The sequence below is a fragment of the Ovis canadensis genome, chromosome X, assembly GCF_042477335.2.
Source record: "Ovis canadensis isolate MfBH-ARS-UI-01 breed Bighorn chromosome X, ARS-UI_OviCan_v2, whole genome shotgun sequence".
NCBI lineage: Eukaryota > Metazoa > Chordata > Mammalia > Artiodactyla > Bovidae > Ovis > Ovis canadensis.
Window position 1 is genome coordinate 104,346,899 of NC_091727.1, and position 14,867 is coordinate 104,361,765.

The 14,867-nt window shown below is 38.4% G+C and overlaps 2 protein-coding genes across 3 annotated transcripts; both read left to right on the forward strand.

Annotated features, from left to right (window-relative positions):
• The first annotated feature begins 411 nt into the window (after window positions 1-411).
• On the forward strand, window positions 412-1,679 carry LOC138930826 (uncharacterized). The gene is made up of 3 exons (XM_070291227.1): window positions 412-516; window positions 622-781; window positions 1,128-1,679. Exons 1-3 carry the CDS (start codon window positions 412-414, stop codon window positions 1,655-1,657), a joined length of 795 nt encoding a protein of 264 aa, XP_070147328.1. The 3' UTR covers window positions 1,658-1,679.
• RAP2C (RAP2C, member of RAS oncogene family) lies at window positions 1,591-14,315 on the forward strand. Of its 2 annotated transcripts, XM_070290759.1 has the most exons (4): window positions 1,591-1,669; window positions 1,792-1,952; window positions 4,416-4,734; window positions 11,815-14,315. In XM_070290759.1, exons 2-3 carry the CDS (start codon window positions 1,878-1,880, stop codon window positions 4,692-4,694), a joined length of 354 nt encoding a protein of 117 aa, XP_070146860.1. In that variant the 5' UTR covers window positions 1,591-1,669; window positions 1,792-1,877; the 3' UTR covers window positions 4,695-4,734; window positions 11,815-14,315. The 2 variants fall into 2 exon arrangements, with proteins under 2 accessions (XP_070146860.1, XP_070146859.1); XM_070290758.1 differs by having other exon boundaries at window positions 1,592-1,952.
• Window positions 14,316-14,867: the final 552 nt, after the last annotated feature.

The following is a 14,867-nucleotide window of genomic DNA, read 5'->3' on the forward strand; positions in this document are numbered from 1 at the left end:
CAATGAAAAGAGTTAGTCTGCTGGCCTAAACAATTGCCAATCCACGCTTCCTCGCTGCGTAGCGGTTGGAATCAAAAAAGAGGCAAAACTGAGTTAGAGTACCTTAATAAAGTCTACTTCTAATCCTGCTGTTTTTCGAGCCTGGTGATAAAAAGGAAAGGAGCGACTCTGGCATTTGCTGGTGGAGACAAGGCAGATTTGCCAGGTGATAAAGAACCCTGTGTTGTGTGTGTGTTCAATTATTTGTCAGCACGGCTAAAGAAAACACACCACAGAGGAAATCAGAACCATTAGTGAAGTCGAAGGCTAGTTTGCACGCGTTCCTTCGAAAAATACCAAGTGGAAGGAAGACCAGCAAAGAGAATCCACTTTCTCGGCTGTTTTATTTTCTCTGCCGCTTCTAGTCCGGGGATGTTTGGCTTGTGCTCCGGGTCATCAGATCCGCCCCAGGCCGATCGAGTCTTCAGGCCGGGCTGGGGGCCCTCTGAGACGCGGAGGGGCTTCCGCGAGGTCGGGGTGGGACTATCCACATCAGCAGCAGCAGAAACAGCAGCTGCGGGCGGCCGAGCGGAAAAAGGAGACTCCGGAGGTCCCGAGAGAGGCCCTTTGCCAAGGCCGTAGCCCAGACCCGAAACCGTCCCCGCTGTCTCGCCCAGCAGGGCGCGGCCCCAGCGCCACCCGGCTCGCCCCGGAGAGGTGGGACTTTCCCCACCGGAAGTGATCCTGTCCAGTCTCGGGGAACTGGGGCACCTCAACCAGTGTGTCAGGGAAACCCTTCCGGGTGTGTGCTGGGGGGGTGGGGTGGGGTGGGGGGGTGAGAAAAAAAAGAGGTGGGTTCGCTTGGAGTCCCAGCGGCCGCCGCCGCCGCCGCCGCCGCCGGACGGCCCCCGCCCCTTTCCCCTCTGCGAGCGGTAGCGCAGGGGAGGCGGTGAGACCGAGGAACCGGCCTCTCGCCATGGCCTTGGCGTGACAGAGTTTCCCGGGCGGCCGGGCGGGTGCGGACGGCAGGGTAAGCGGCGGCGGTGGCGGCCGGGTCCGGGTGGGAGCCGCAGGAGGCGGCCGGCCGGGCTGCCGGGCTGGGGCGGGGGTCAGGCTGGTAACGCGCGCCCTCTCCCCCCGCTTCACAGGCCGGACGACACCCGCGGCAGCCGCGGCCCAGAGACCCGCCCGGGCGACAGCGACTGGAGCGGAGCCCACAGGCCCGGGCCGGCTCGGCGGCGCGAGCAGGAAGCGGGGTCCCTGGGCCCCTTTGTGTGAAGGGCGAAGGAGGGGTGCGGGGCAGCCCCCGACCGCGGGCTCCTTGGACGCCTGTCTTCCCGCGGGGGTCCCCGTCGGTCCTGCGGCGTCCCCCCCTCCACTTCCCTTCGGGGGGCGCGTCTCGCCTCCCCCCGCCCTCCTCCGGGCTGCTCAGGGCTCGCCCTTTCCCCACGCCCCCTGCCTGGGCTTCAGTTCCTATAGGAAGGGCATTACCATCCCATCCCCACCCACCCCGACACTTCGCTCTTTCCCCTCCCCCTCCTTTAACTTCCTCTTCTTCCCCCGTCCGGCCCTCGGCTCCTCTGCACTCTCCTCCCGGGTTCGCAGATTTCCGCCCACCTTCCGCCTCTCCGAGCAGCGCCGCAGCGAGCGGGGTGTTATTTTTCCCTCCCTTTGGTAGGAGTTGGTGAAGGTGAGACTCAATGAGGGAATACAAGGTAGTGGTGTTAGGGAGCGGAGGGGTTGGCAAATCCGCCCTGACTGTGCAGTTTGTCACTGGGACTTTCATTGAGAAATATGACCCCACCATTGAAGATTTCTACCGCAAAGAGATCGAAGTGGACTCTTCCCCCTCCGTGCTGGAAATTCTGGACACCGCAGGAACTGAGCAGTTTGCTTCCATGAGAGATCTCTACATCAAAAACGGCCAAGGTTTCATCCTGGTTTACAGTCTGGTTAATCAACAGTCTTTTCAGGTAACCAAACTAAGTCTTATAATTTGTAAGAAGGGGGTGTGGTAATCCAACATTTACTTCTGGTTTGCTTGCACCGTGCGTAAATGACTGTTTTGCTTTTGAAAGTTAGACATGGCGCATTTTTGAGGTTACTCCTGGCACGGAAAAGTACCCAGTTGTTTCTGTAGAGAGGACTAAAGTCGCAACCGTCAACAAATGTTTTAAAGTTATTTTTAAGTGAAAGAGAAGTGAAAAAAGAAATGTCAGCTTGTGTATGTTTAGCCTGGACTATAGCCTTCTGAAGTTGCTTGTTCAACTCCACAAGCCTTCGTTAAGGTACTCAAGCAAACAACATTTAAAAGATAATCTCGGGCAAATAGAGCACTTTGTAAGGAAAATTATTTGGAGACGATTATCTGTTCCACAGATAAATTCCTCTGCGTCTGCTTCGCCCTCCCCCTTTTTGTTCTCACCCAAGTCTCTCAACCAGATTTCTAAATCTTAGGGCTACAAGATGATGAACTCAAGACCTGCCTTCTAGGTACTCTACTTACTTGGAGCGTGTGAAGGGAAGTTAGTAATTGAAAAGACTAGTATCTAAAATTAATAACAAACAAAAATCTAGAATGACTCTCTCTTTTTTTTTTCAGTTCAGCCAAATTGATTCTGATAACATTGACTAAAGAAAATATGTGGTTCTGGGAACACTGAACAAGTGTAGATTTTTAACCCCCCGGCTAGGTGGTGGTCCAGTGTCTCTGGAAAGATCTGTCCTGTCCTTCACTGGGACACAGACTGGAGGTTTAACATTGTTTTAAGAGATGCAATGAATGTTGCTATTTATTCCTTGAAAATAAATAACCTCGTATTGACCCATTATATTGACCTTCATTGACTTAGGAAATGGATATTTTTTTTTCTGCATTTAAAGGTATGCACTTAATGTTGCTTACTTAAGAGACATTAAATGCTTTAGCCAAGCCATTGTGCTAATTTCACTTTTCTTAGTATTTTATCTTAAAATGAACTTTCCCAGTGACCTGATGTAGCAACTTCAGGGGTTTTTTTTTTTTTAATTCTTTTAAAGATAAGTAATGGGTAAATTAATCAAAGTTGCTGTGACCAGACTAAAGTTCATTTTATGCAGACTTAAATTCCAAAGCACAACCATTATAAAAGCATTTTTCTCCAGAAAGTACCAATGTGCTAAAGGTGCTATTTGACAGGCGTTTTCTTTCTATAGGATCCTTGGGACATTTGTTATTCTGTTAGCTTACTCTCTTCAGGCTGGCAGTCTTTTGAAGGGTTTTTCATAAGATACCCATTATAGCTACTTCTTTTATACACATACATAGGGAGTGAAAAACTGCCATTATTTCAATAGAGACTTAAACTCTTTTAAGCCCAAATGCCATCAATTTGGATTCTCAGCTGAACTTCTTTCTATAAGGAAACAGGGGAAAGAAGCTTAACCGAGAAGACTGAATTGATATGTGATCCAACAAAAATGTTGCAACTGTCAACTGTATGTTTTTGTAAATTTTCAGTCCCTTCTTTTTCTTCATCCTGCATGTAAATTCTGTGTGCTGTAACTGTTAGGATTAAGCACATGTGTTATATTTAAGTCAAACTTTTCAAGTTACAAAAAAATTCAAGAAGTGCAATGTATTAGTAAATTACACTGTACAATTATTACATTGTCTTAAATCGATACTACCCCTTGAAAATTGACCCTCCTAGAGAATTGCTAAGGCTCTTATCTTTTGTAATTAGTTGTAATTACTTAGAAAAAGTAATATATACGAGAGAGGAAATTCACATAATATACCCAAACATAGGCAAAGGAAAATTTGACTTCTTCCAGCCCAAATCTGCCCCCTCCCCGGCATTGTCCCTCCCAGGAGCTGCTCACTAGTGTACAGTAACTTCTAATACTGAAGGGTATTTTAAGGATCAAGGCATACCATTACATTTAAAACGAAACACTGAAGTGTGTTTGGTCTTCTAGGCACAAGGCAGTGTTTTTCTTCCCACCTAAAACACTTTCTCTCAAGTGGTCTTGCTAAATGGCCAGGAATGCATAGATGCTGCAATCCTGTGCTGGGGTAACAGGTGTTACCAGGAGTGATGACAAGCTGGCAGGTTTAAGGACGTGGCCAAACACCCTTTTGGATTCATCGTATTTGGGGATTTGCTTTTGAAATCCGTGTCGACCTAGGGAAAGAAGTGACTAAATGAGTCCTAAAGTTATTGTTCAACCTACATTTTATATTCTTGATAAATCCAGCAGGTAGGCCCTGTGGAAATTATCTATTCCTACTTCAACGGAGAAAATGACATTTTCTTCATTTGGGTGTGTGGTTTTACTGTGGATTCAGCTTTCTCTGCTCACTGAGGGATGACTTCTTGGGATATTGCAATATTTCTTTAATGGTTTTGCAAACAGCATAATTTTTTTCTTTCTCTTTGTGATTGTTTACATAGGATATCAAGCCAATGAGAGATCAGATTGTCAGAGTGAAGAGATATGAAAAAGTCCCACTGATCCTAGTAGGAAATAAAGTGGATCTGGAACCAGAAAGAGAGGTTATGTCTTCAGAAGGCAGAGCTCTGGCTCAAGAATGGGGCTGTCCTTTCATGGAGACATCGGCAAAAAGTAAATCAATGGTGGATGAACTTTTTGCTGAGATCGTCAGGCAAATGAACTATTCTTCCCTACCCGAGAAGCAAGATCAATGTTGTACAACTTGCGTTGTCCAGTAAAAAATAAAAAGATAACCTCAATCATGGCCATACCGAGCAGGTTAGTTGTTGATGGAACCTTATGTTTTTGATCAAGTATAACAAAAAGCTTAATATTAATCCACATGCTACCTTAAATTTCTTTATTTTTGGAAAAAAACATTTCCATTAGCACAAAATAATCAACATTCAAGATAGATAATTGAAAAAGAGACAGGTCAGTAAAATGAAGGTAAGAAATTGTCTGTACTCCCAATACCAGGATTCGTTTTTTAAAGTGAGTTTGCTGTTCTCTCTCTGATCTGTAACATTCCTTTGGGGTGGGGTGAGTTAAAGGATAATTTTCCCTGTTTGGGTGATTTAGCATTCAAAGTGCATGGGAGAACATCCAGTAATAACTTGAGAAGATGATTAGTTTTGTGTTTTCTGTGCTTTTCTATCACGAGCTGGAGAGCTGCTTTAATTGAAATCATCAATTTACTAATCACCCAAGTGCTAGATTTAGCAGAATGATTATTTAATTAAGTTCATATGTATGTTACACTGGAGGGACTTCAGTGACCTCTGATAATAACAAACTATAGTGCCACAGTGTACCTTGACTCATTATGAATAATATGGTCCAGATGAGAAACTGGTGAAATCATCTGCAGTGTGTTTAGAATGGACAATCCCAAGCCCAGGAAACATTTATATTCAGCTTAATAAATAATGGAGTTAATAAGAACAACAGCAAAATCTTCAAACCTCTCATTGGGCTAAATAACTTAATAAAAGTGTTTTTTAAATGAATGCATATTTTGAAAAGTAAGGTTCCATAAAACTTACCGATCATTTAAAATGAAATAACTTTATTCATATCACAATCTTTTAATCTAGATTGTAATTGGACAGATAGTCTCACTTAGGCAATAATACCTAGATAATAAGGTAAGACAACCAATATCCTGGATGACTGAGAAGCTGCAGAAAATGCCAGACTAGCCAGACAATATCAGGAATGGAATTGATTGTTTGAGCCAAGACTGACCTCAAGTCTAAGAGGCAGTGTTGTAAATGGCAACAGCCATTTCACATTGCACAAATGATTCCTAATCAAAGGTCTGGCTTTATATGTGCTCCCTGGAGAAAAGACTAACGGTCCCTAATTTATTTTTTCAGACAAGATTTCCTGTCAGCTAGTGTCATCTTTGAAAATGAAGGATGACAACAGTGCTTTATTCAAAATGCTTTCACTCATCAACTTTTGAGCATACCAAAATGTGATGAAAACACATTTGTTGTCTTATACCTAGCTCCATCTGTTAGCATGTAGTGTCACTCTGCAGACTGTAGCCCAGTGTACGTTTTGTTGCTAACATCATACTTGCAGTATAGTTTTTTGAGGCAGTATGAAGGTGATTGAGTCCAGTGTTCTTGTTTCCACAGTGTCTCTTCTTAAATCTCAAGCCAGCTTCAAGTCCGAACAAGTTGTGTGTGGTGGTGCATCTTTACCGTTACGCTCTACTTCTCTGACATTTTTAACCAGGCAAATAACATGTATGCATTTAGTTTTATCATCTTTATAAAAAATTAAACAGCTCCGGCAAAACATTCCCTATTTTTCCCCCATAATTATTGCAGACAGCTATTGGAAGGAAACAATAAAATGGATTTCATACATGTGGAGGGCCACTGTCTTAGTCAAGTTGGCAAATGAATGATGTATAAAGCTATTTGTAAAGCTTTCTTATTCTGAGTTATTTCTGAGTTTATTTCATTTTGCAGCTTTCGTGGTCTAAATTACTTTTAATCTGTTTGATTACCTACAGGAATTACTAAATAGACTTTTTAAATATCTCAAGCAAATTATGTTTATATTTGTTAACTAAAGTACTAAAATCAGAAAATAATAGTATCAATAATTGCTTCTTTTATAAAATTGAGTTAAGTTGCCTGGGAAGTTGTTTGTTTTTTATAAGCAGAATACACAATTAAAGGTGTGAGCCTTGAAATAAAATATCTAATCAGCTGAATTTCTAAAAATGTTACAGGGTGTCCCCTGACCAAGATCTTTTAGAACAAAACACTATATGCAGTGGAGTTTTTTGCTATCAAATATGATTGAACTGATGTGGTTAGGTATCTGTAATCAGAGGTCCATAAAGTTTGTTCTTGCTTACTATTTATTTTTTAAAAGTAGGTGATAGATTCTGAGTCCTGTAGCTTGAGTCACAGAGCTCTGAGGTCCATCAGTCCCAGATCTAGATTGAAGATAAAACTTTGACAAGTAAAGGTGATTTGAGAAATGTTTGTCCTTAATGTTTAGAAGAGAACCTTGTCCACATTAGAGATAGTAAGACTCAGATAAGTCCGAAGGACTGTGATTGTTGTAAATAGTTTTCTCTTTAATTGAAAGGGAAAGTTTATTAATGCTCTAAGAATTACTTCTGATAATACCTCACATTTATTTCTTATCACCCTTCAGTTGGAGTCACCAGTCTCTTGCCCAACACCTGTTTATCTGCATGTCCCCCAGGATGCTTTCCCCACCTTTCACCCTCCCATTGGCAGTAATCTTAGTGTAAGTTTGGAAGCAGTGCCAGATTCCTTACGTGCTGCTTTCATGGCTGGTTTCCTTACTGACCTGAGGAGCCTGCCATCAAGTGCTTTGAAGGACTTCATTATTGTGATACAGTGTTGCAGCCTTATCTTGATTTTGTTAACTATATCATAGCTCCTTTCTATTGATGTAAAGAGTTGACATTTGGCTGTTGTGATATAGTGTTGTTGAGAATGATTAATGTTTTCTTAACAATCTCATCATACTATAACAGAAGTAAATCACAGTGCTGTGGGGGTTTAGGGAAAGGAGAGACCAAAGTTAGAGCAGGTTTCTCAACATTCAGGGCTCTTTGTTGTAGGAAGCATTGCATTCTCTGCATTGCAGAATGTTTAGCAGCATCCTTGGCCTCTACCTATCAGATGCCAGGAGTATTTCCTCCATCCCTCTGTTGTGATGAACAGAAATATTTCCAGACATCGCCAAGTATCTCCTGGAGGGCAAAATTGCCCTGGTTAAGAAGCACTGATTTAGAGGAACTGGGGAGCAGTCGCATTTGAGTTAGGCCTTGAAGAATGGGTAGGATTTGAGTAGATGGGGGAAGGGTAGAGGCAGTTTCAAAACAGAAAGAATGCCAGAAAGAAGCAAAATAATATCTTAAAAATATTCTGTTAATTCCCTGAAAAGTGGGAAGTCAAGTTATTCCTAAAATGTGAGCTTTTGGTAAATACTGGCATATAGGGTTTTTTTTTTTTTAAGATTATTTTTTCAAGGATCCCTATATCTCAGTCCAGTATTGACAGAAGTTACTGTTTTGTTTTGTTTTGTTTTTTTCTTAAAAAAACAGGAATATGAAAAGGTGTTCTTCACTACAGTTAGAAGGTCTCCTGCAGGATTTTATTGTATTTTTCTCTGTATTATGAACAGGTTCTCCCAACGAGAGTAAGTGGTGCATAAGAGTACCAAACACCAGGAATCAAACTGAAAGAACAAAGATCATTATTTATGTCGGCCTCGGTTCATTATATATGTCAGCCAGAAGAAAAAGGGAGATTCTTGATTCAAGACTAGCACATCATTTCACGTGGCAGCAGAATGCCTGGGATATTAACAAAGGCTCCTGAAAGGCTGAACCATCTATGAATGTCATTTTAGTCTAGCTGGCCTTACTATTTCTAAGCACAGTGAAATCAATTAGCATTTCCAGCTGTTTAAAATAAATAAGTGTGTGGAATCAGAATTGTTTCAAATCTTTTTTCCACCTTTTAATTAGATATGACATGCTGGGGATTTAGCAGATGTGAGGGGGACATCATGAAAATTACATTGTATACTTAAAATGCTGGCATTTTCATGTCCAAGTTAAGTATTAATCATACTAGTGAAACACCAGGGTGGAATTCTGTTGCTTAAGTTATAGTTTCAGATAGATACTTCCTCCTCCCGCCCCCCACATCTTGCATGTCACTTTAGAGAAAATACCTAAGCTTATCTAAATGCTTGTGTGTCATCCAGCTCACATAATGAGCCAAAATGGAGCCTGTGACATGGCAGCCTTGGGGTAGTGTGTACCCTATAGACCTGCAATGGACCTGGGGTAAAGGAGAGAAGAGAGTTGCCTCGTCCTTTCTGCCCTCTACTTCTCCCAGACCTTCACTGACCCCTACAGGGCTCATGGTTTGGGACTGTTCAGAGTGGATAGGTGCCTAGTTAGACCTGTTCTAGGAGTGGAGGTGTCTGGTGACTAGAATGACTGTATATCTGTTCCTGCTTTAATTGTTTCCTTTTAACCCCAAGATTAGGCTTTTATTGCAGAATGAAATGCATTTGAGCCATTCACTTTTACTCTTTTACCTCTCTAGCTTAGAACAAACCATCAGTAGAATTAACAAAAATTGCATCATGGAGTTGGAGAATTGCCACTGAGGAAGTATTCTAGCCATACTTCAGGAAAGATTCTCCTCGTGGGGTTACTCATGGTGGAATTCTAAATCCAGAAGATACTATCACCAAGAAAAACTTAAATCCTGTCAGCTGTTGGAAAAATTTATCCTACTAAAAACATACTCCCAAATTCCTTTGATTAGCCACAGTCTTAGGAACATCGGATTCAGAAAAAGCAATTTAGGGTTGAAGGGACCAGTCCCCTACCTGTTTAATTCAAAGTTAGCACCTGGGATCAGATCATTGGGCTCACACTGCTGCTTATTATCAGTGGGCATGGTCATATTATTTGAAATTTCAGAATTGAATTCATCATATTAATTTAAACTTAGAGATTTTAGGTCTAGGATGTAAGAAAAATAGTTTTTTCTTTCTACCCTGGGTTTACTGTAAACTTTTAGGGTGCATGTTCTCCTTGAAGCACAGGTCCCCTTCCATTTGCAGATTCTATGCCATAGGTTCAGCTTCTGCTCTCTGTGTTTGACCCTAGTTCTCTCACTTCACCCCCTAATAAGCTTCATCAGTGTTACTCAAGTTACAGTGGAGAAACAAACAAGATATTTAACAGAAATATTAACTGCAGAATTCTAGCCTAGTGCTTTGTTAATATAACTAATACTTAAATGGGATATGAACATGCCAAGTGAAAAACGTGAAGCAAAATATAGTTTTTAAAAAGTTCCTTTGGTTAAGTCCCCAGAATATCATATGTATAAAACTGGAAAAAATTTGAATTGATTATGATTACATATTTATTTTTGCTAAAAAGAATGGTAGTAAATACCACTGTATTTAGAAATGCTAAATCCAGCTAAGCTAAAAAGACACTCATAAACTGCTAAGCCTTTCAGGAGTCTTTGTTAATATCCCAGGCATTCTGCTGCCACGTGAAATGATGTGTTGGTCTTGAATCAAGAGTCTCCCTTTTTCTTCATGCTGACATAAATAATGATCTTTGTTCTTTCAGTTCTATGTTTGGTATTCTCGTGTACTGATTTACCCCACTTGGGAGACCCTATTTCATAATTTCCTGAGCAAAAGGTTTGGACTGTTTGGGATTTCTTTTTTTTCCTTTCCTCTCTCTCTTTCATAACAAAATCTAATTAGAAAAAAGTGGAAAAGTGAAACCAGTTAAGCAAGAATTTGAGCAGAAGCCTCCAGAGTTCAGATTTGTTGCGTGTCTGGCTGGAAAGTTGAGAGTGAGGACAAGGATCACTTGTGTTCTATCTCACAAGCAGCAAGTTATACTTCTGCAGTTTGTCTAGATGTGATATCCTGAGAGTTAAAAAGTATGACTTTGACCAGCTGCCTTCAAAGCTTCTGGAATGTTTTTTAAATGAATGAGAGTTTTGGTACACTGGAAATTTTGTGTTCACAGTATGGAGCAGTAACATTTGCATTCTGTGTCCTTCTAATCTTAGAAGGACTGTTGTTTTTCGCTTAATGCATGCTTTTGCCTTAGGATTTATTACTGCAGAGCATTAAAATGTAGTACTCTCTTGAAAAGTAGTAGGTATTAATACTTAAATAGTATGCCTTATATTAATATTGTTGAATCTCACCTGGGATTTATTTGTGTCTCTTGATTTCACTGGAGTATTCTCATCCTATGGAATGTGGATAGACCAAATGTTAACCAGGTTTTTAGAGAGTGAGAAATATCACATATATCACCTTTTATTTAATGTAGATTATGGTTAATAAGCTGATTTGTATTCTTAGTGTTTATTTTGGCTAGAAATAATTACTATTTCCTCAGTTTTATTTCAGAGAATACCTGAATTATTAAATCATCCAAGTCTTCCCTATTTGAGACATATTCATATTCGAAAATCCCCAACTCTTTGTAATTGCTTATTTTGAAAAGTGTGGATTAAAATTTATAGTCAACTTATTAATTCATATTAATTGAGGAAAGTCCAGTTTGAATTACTGAAAAATCCTCACAATGAATTACATATAGAATGAAATACTGTTGTGTTCAAATAGGTATAAAAATTCAAATGGGTCTAAAAATAAAAATATAAAGGTCTTTAATTTGGATATCAAAGACATAATCCTGTTCCTCTAGAAATTCAAACATAGTTGAGAAATGAAAAAATTACCTGACATTTGACATATAAAGTGCTTTTGCATAGTGCCTTATTCATTACCACAACCCTGTCAAGGAAAGAATTTTATCCTTATTTTCATGATGAGGAAACTGGACTTTCCTAAGCTTAAATAACCAATGTCCTGATTAACAACTTCTTTTAATGCAAAATTTTTTTGAACTTTTGCATATTATCAAGTTAGTTCATAATCACTATACATTTAATACTATTTCCCATTAAAAATATGAAAAGATCAAAGCAGAAGTTACATTTGCCACTTTTATGCTATTAAGATCTTTTAAACATATAAGAATTTAAATATTGTATACTTTATACAATGAAGTATGTATTTCATCCAATGCATTATTATAGTGTTGCTATAATTTACTGACTCTTGAACTGCAGAAGATTATTTTTACTTAAATTTATGAGGAACACAATGAAGTTCCACTTTACGATTTTGGTACCACTTGTATGTGTATAGAGATCTGTTTTCAGTGTTCTCGTTTTAAACTGTAATCTATATTTCCGGATTTTTATGATATTTTTATCTTAATTGCAGATAAAACTCAGAGGAAATTTGCACAGATGCTGCTTTGGAGAACTTTACAACCTGGGTTGCAGAACTGAGCCTTGGTAAACCTGTCTCTATTACAGCATGTTGCCATACATCTAATTAAGTGCATAAGGTCTTTGGCCTTCAAGATCCATTGACCTTAAACAGGAATGCTTAGCACGTTTACCATATGTTTAAAATCTGTTCTTTATCAATCAGTCCTTTTGTAGCTTTCTAAGTTCTTAATGATGGCTAATATGCAAGAATTAATTTTTAATATTTTAATTGATTTCTTTAATCAGTTTCTCAACTTGTATTTATTAAATACTCAAGCTCAGTATTACCTACTCAATGCCTTTTAAAAGAAAGTTATAATGGAGAAAAAAATTGAGCCTTAAACAAATGGTTACTTCTGTATATTACCTCGCACCAGTGCTTCATTCTATTTGTAAAATCTTTCTCCTTTAAGTGATTGGTTAATACTTTCAGACTTTGTTTACGTGTGGCAGTGTTGTAAAAAGAAACTAAAGATCACATTTTACCTGTGTGGATGGACTATCCCTTTTCTTCAAGTGCAGTTTGTGATGTATTTTTGTGTTAACATGTTCTGAAACTTATGGTTGATATTTGAAATTGACTGTAGTGCATTTAGCTAAAGAGTTAAGCATTTGATTCCATTAGGTTTTCACATGTGTTAATCTCATTTACAGCATCAAATTGCAGCAGTAACATTTTCCTTTCTGTGAAGTTCTAAATTTAGTTATGACCTACTTAGCAATGCCTTTGAAAAGGGATATTGTATCCATGGTAAATTAATTGTATACCTAAACAGAGATAGCTCAGCTTCGCCTGTCAGGCTTGTAAGTGACATCTAGTAGACTTCTGCACATGTAAAATTAAATTCAAATAAAATCATATACACTTTGTAGTTCTTAATATTTGTCTTTCTGAATAATAGTTTAAAGCAATATTTGTTAAAGTTTTCTTGCACTATCACAATTGCTTTTTAGTTATTTCTCAAGAAGCATGTTTGTAGTAGAGACAAAAATCTGTGTAACAGGAGGGAAGATAGCGCCAAGTCTCTGGGCGTTTTTTTCCTTTGTTTTTGTTTATTCTTTTTGCAAATGTGCTTCTAATAGCCATTGCCTTCCATGTTGTTTACCTAATCAGCACATTTTGTCTGAATACTTGAACATTTAACAATAACACAGGTATAGAAACAGAAAGTAAACTTATAAAGAGTAATCTTGTGATTCAGTTCTAACATCATGATAATGAGCGCTTTTTCTAGCAATGATTTAAAAATTTTGTAAGTTTGACAGTATTTTGTTGTTGGGTTTTTACTTGGTTTTAGTTGTGTGCTTTTAATTTGCAGAAGTTAGTAACTGCAGCTCACCTACTGCACCAAAGTTCTCGATTTTAGGAGCCCAGCTTTAGTCATTTGAACATGCTTCTAAATAAAACAAAACAGAAAAACCAAAACCAGACTTTTGATCTATAATAATAGCTCAATAACTTTGTCAAGGAAAGCTCTAATATATGCAGTGATGGTTTTTGGAAGGGTGTGGCAATTTTAAATTTATATTGTGTGTGATGTTCAGATAAAGTGATATCTACATTCATGTGATTTATTGGTCAGTATGACCATTAATTATTGTGTAGAAATTAATTAAACTTTGTTTTCCTTTTTTAAAATCGTGTTGCATTTGATTCCTGATCGAATTCCCTCAAAGTGGACTCTTGATCTTAGATTTTGAATTTTATGGTGAGATTGTAAGGGTGGAGGCAATTGAAACTTAGTTTCTTATTTATAAACTGCTTGAAATGAATACCTAATTTAAGTTTGCACTTTAATACCAAACTTAAAACCAAAAGCTCAGTTCAAAGTAGGTTAAGTGATTGTGGTTCATTTTTATTAGCTTTTGTGAAATTCTAAAGGAATCAAATAATTCATGATGATTTAAATTTTCTGCAGATGGATTTTTTTTTAAATACAGTGTTTCTTTCCTATGGATAGTTCTTGTTCTCTCACTCTCTTGCTCTGTCACTGACCTCAGCAGCAAATTTAACTTGAATTCACTTAGGATCACAGGAGTCAGGGGAAAGTGATTTAAAGGTGATTTCTCCAGCACATTTTAAGAAAAGGGACCAAAAGTTATTTTAGCTTCCTCAATAGATTGCATGTCAAGTTGCTTATTAGGATAATAAATTAAATGCAATATATGTCTCGTCTTTACTATGGCATCTGTTTAGGAGTTGTTCAAATCACTGCAGTAGGGCTCTGCAAATAAAATCATGTAACCTATTATCATGGATCTAATGTACTGTAACTTTATCAATAAAAGTTAAAAAATCTCGAATAACAAGTACAGACATTGAACAATGACCTATAAATATTTGTAAAAGTAAAATTTTTCCAATAGATTTCATTCTTGTCATTTTGTAAGACGACCCTGCAGTCCACATGTTTGTAACTTTTTTAATAAAATAGACATCTGTATTACTGAGGTTGGTTTCTTGAATTATTTGGTGTATCACTGCTTGTTATTTGCTAACTTGTACATCTTTTTCATAACTTTTGATAAAAAGTCATTACTTTTTATCAAAATTATAATGTGTATTGAAGTACATGTTTAAACAAGTTAAATGTCCGCCTGTGTTCTTAGTCACCATTCTGGCATATGTGGGGAAAAAACTGAGCTATATCCTTAAATGTAATATTTAATCAATTGAATAACTTATAAATAAATTAGAAATTCAAAATAATGGTTAAAAAAGAATAATGACATCCCATATGGAGAAAGTGGCCCAGCTGCGAATCTGTTGGCTGGGAATTGTCCATGTGTAGGAGATTCCAGACAGTATTATGCATTATAATTAAATTCTGAAATAATGAGTTAAGAAAATCCAACACAATTATCACTTTGTTTTATCCAGTGAAAGGCTTTTGCCAATTACTTTTAATTCACTGCTTTACTCAATATTTTTAAATTGTTGAACTGAATAATTGTTTTAATCTCAACTTTTTTTAAAGCCACAATGTTTTTTTCGAGTTGGAC

Coding starts and splice junctions, on each gene's coding strand:
- LOC138930826 (XM_070291227.1), top strand. CDS start 412: ATGTTTGGCTTGTGCTCCGGGTCATCAGATCCGCCCCAGGCCGATCGA. Junction 517..621: donor GGGGCTTCCGCGAGGTCGGG/GTGGGACTATCC, acceptor CCAAGGCCGTAG/CCCAGACCCGAAACCGTCCC. Junction 782..1,127: donor TGTCAGGGAAACCCTTCCGG/GTGTGTGCTGGG, acceptor CCCGCTTCACAG/GCCGGACGACACCCGCGGCA.
- RAP2C (XM_070290758.1), top strand. CDS start 1,680: ATGAGGGAATACAAGGTAGTGGTGTTAGGGAGCGGAGGGGTTGGCAAA. Junction 1,953..4,415: donor TTAATCAACAGTCTTTTCAG/GTAACCAAACTA, acceptor TTGTTTACATAG/GATATCAAGCCAATGAGAGA.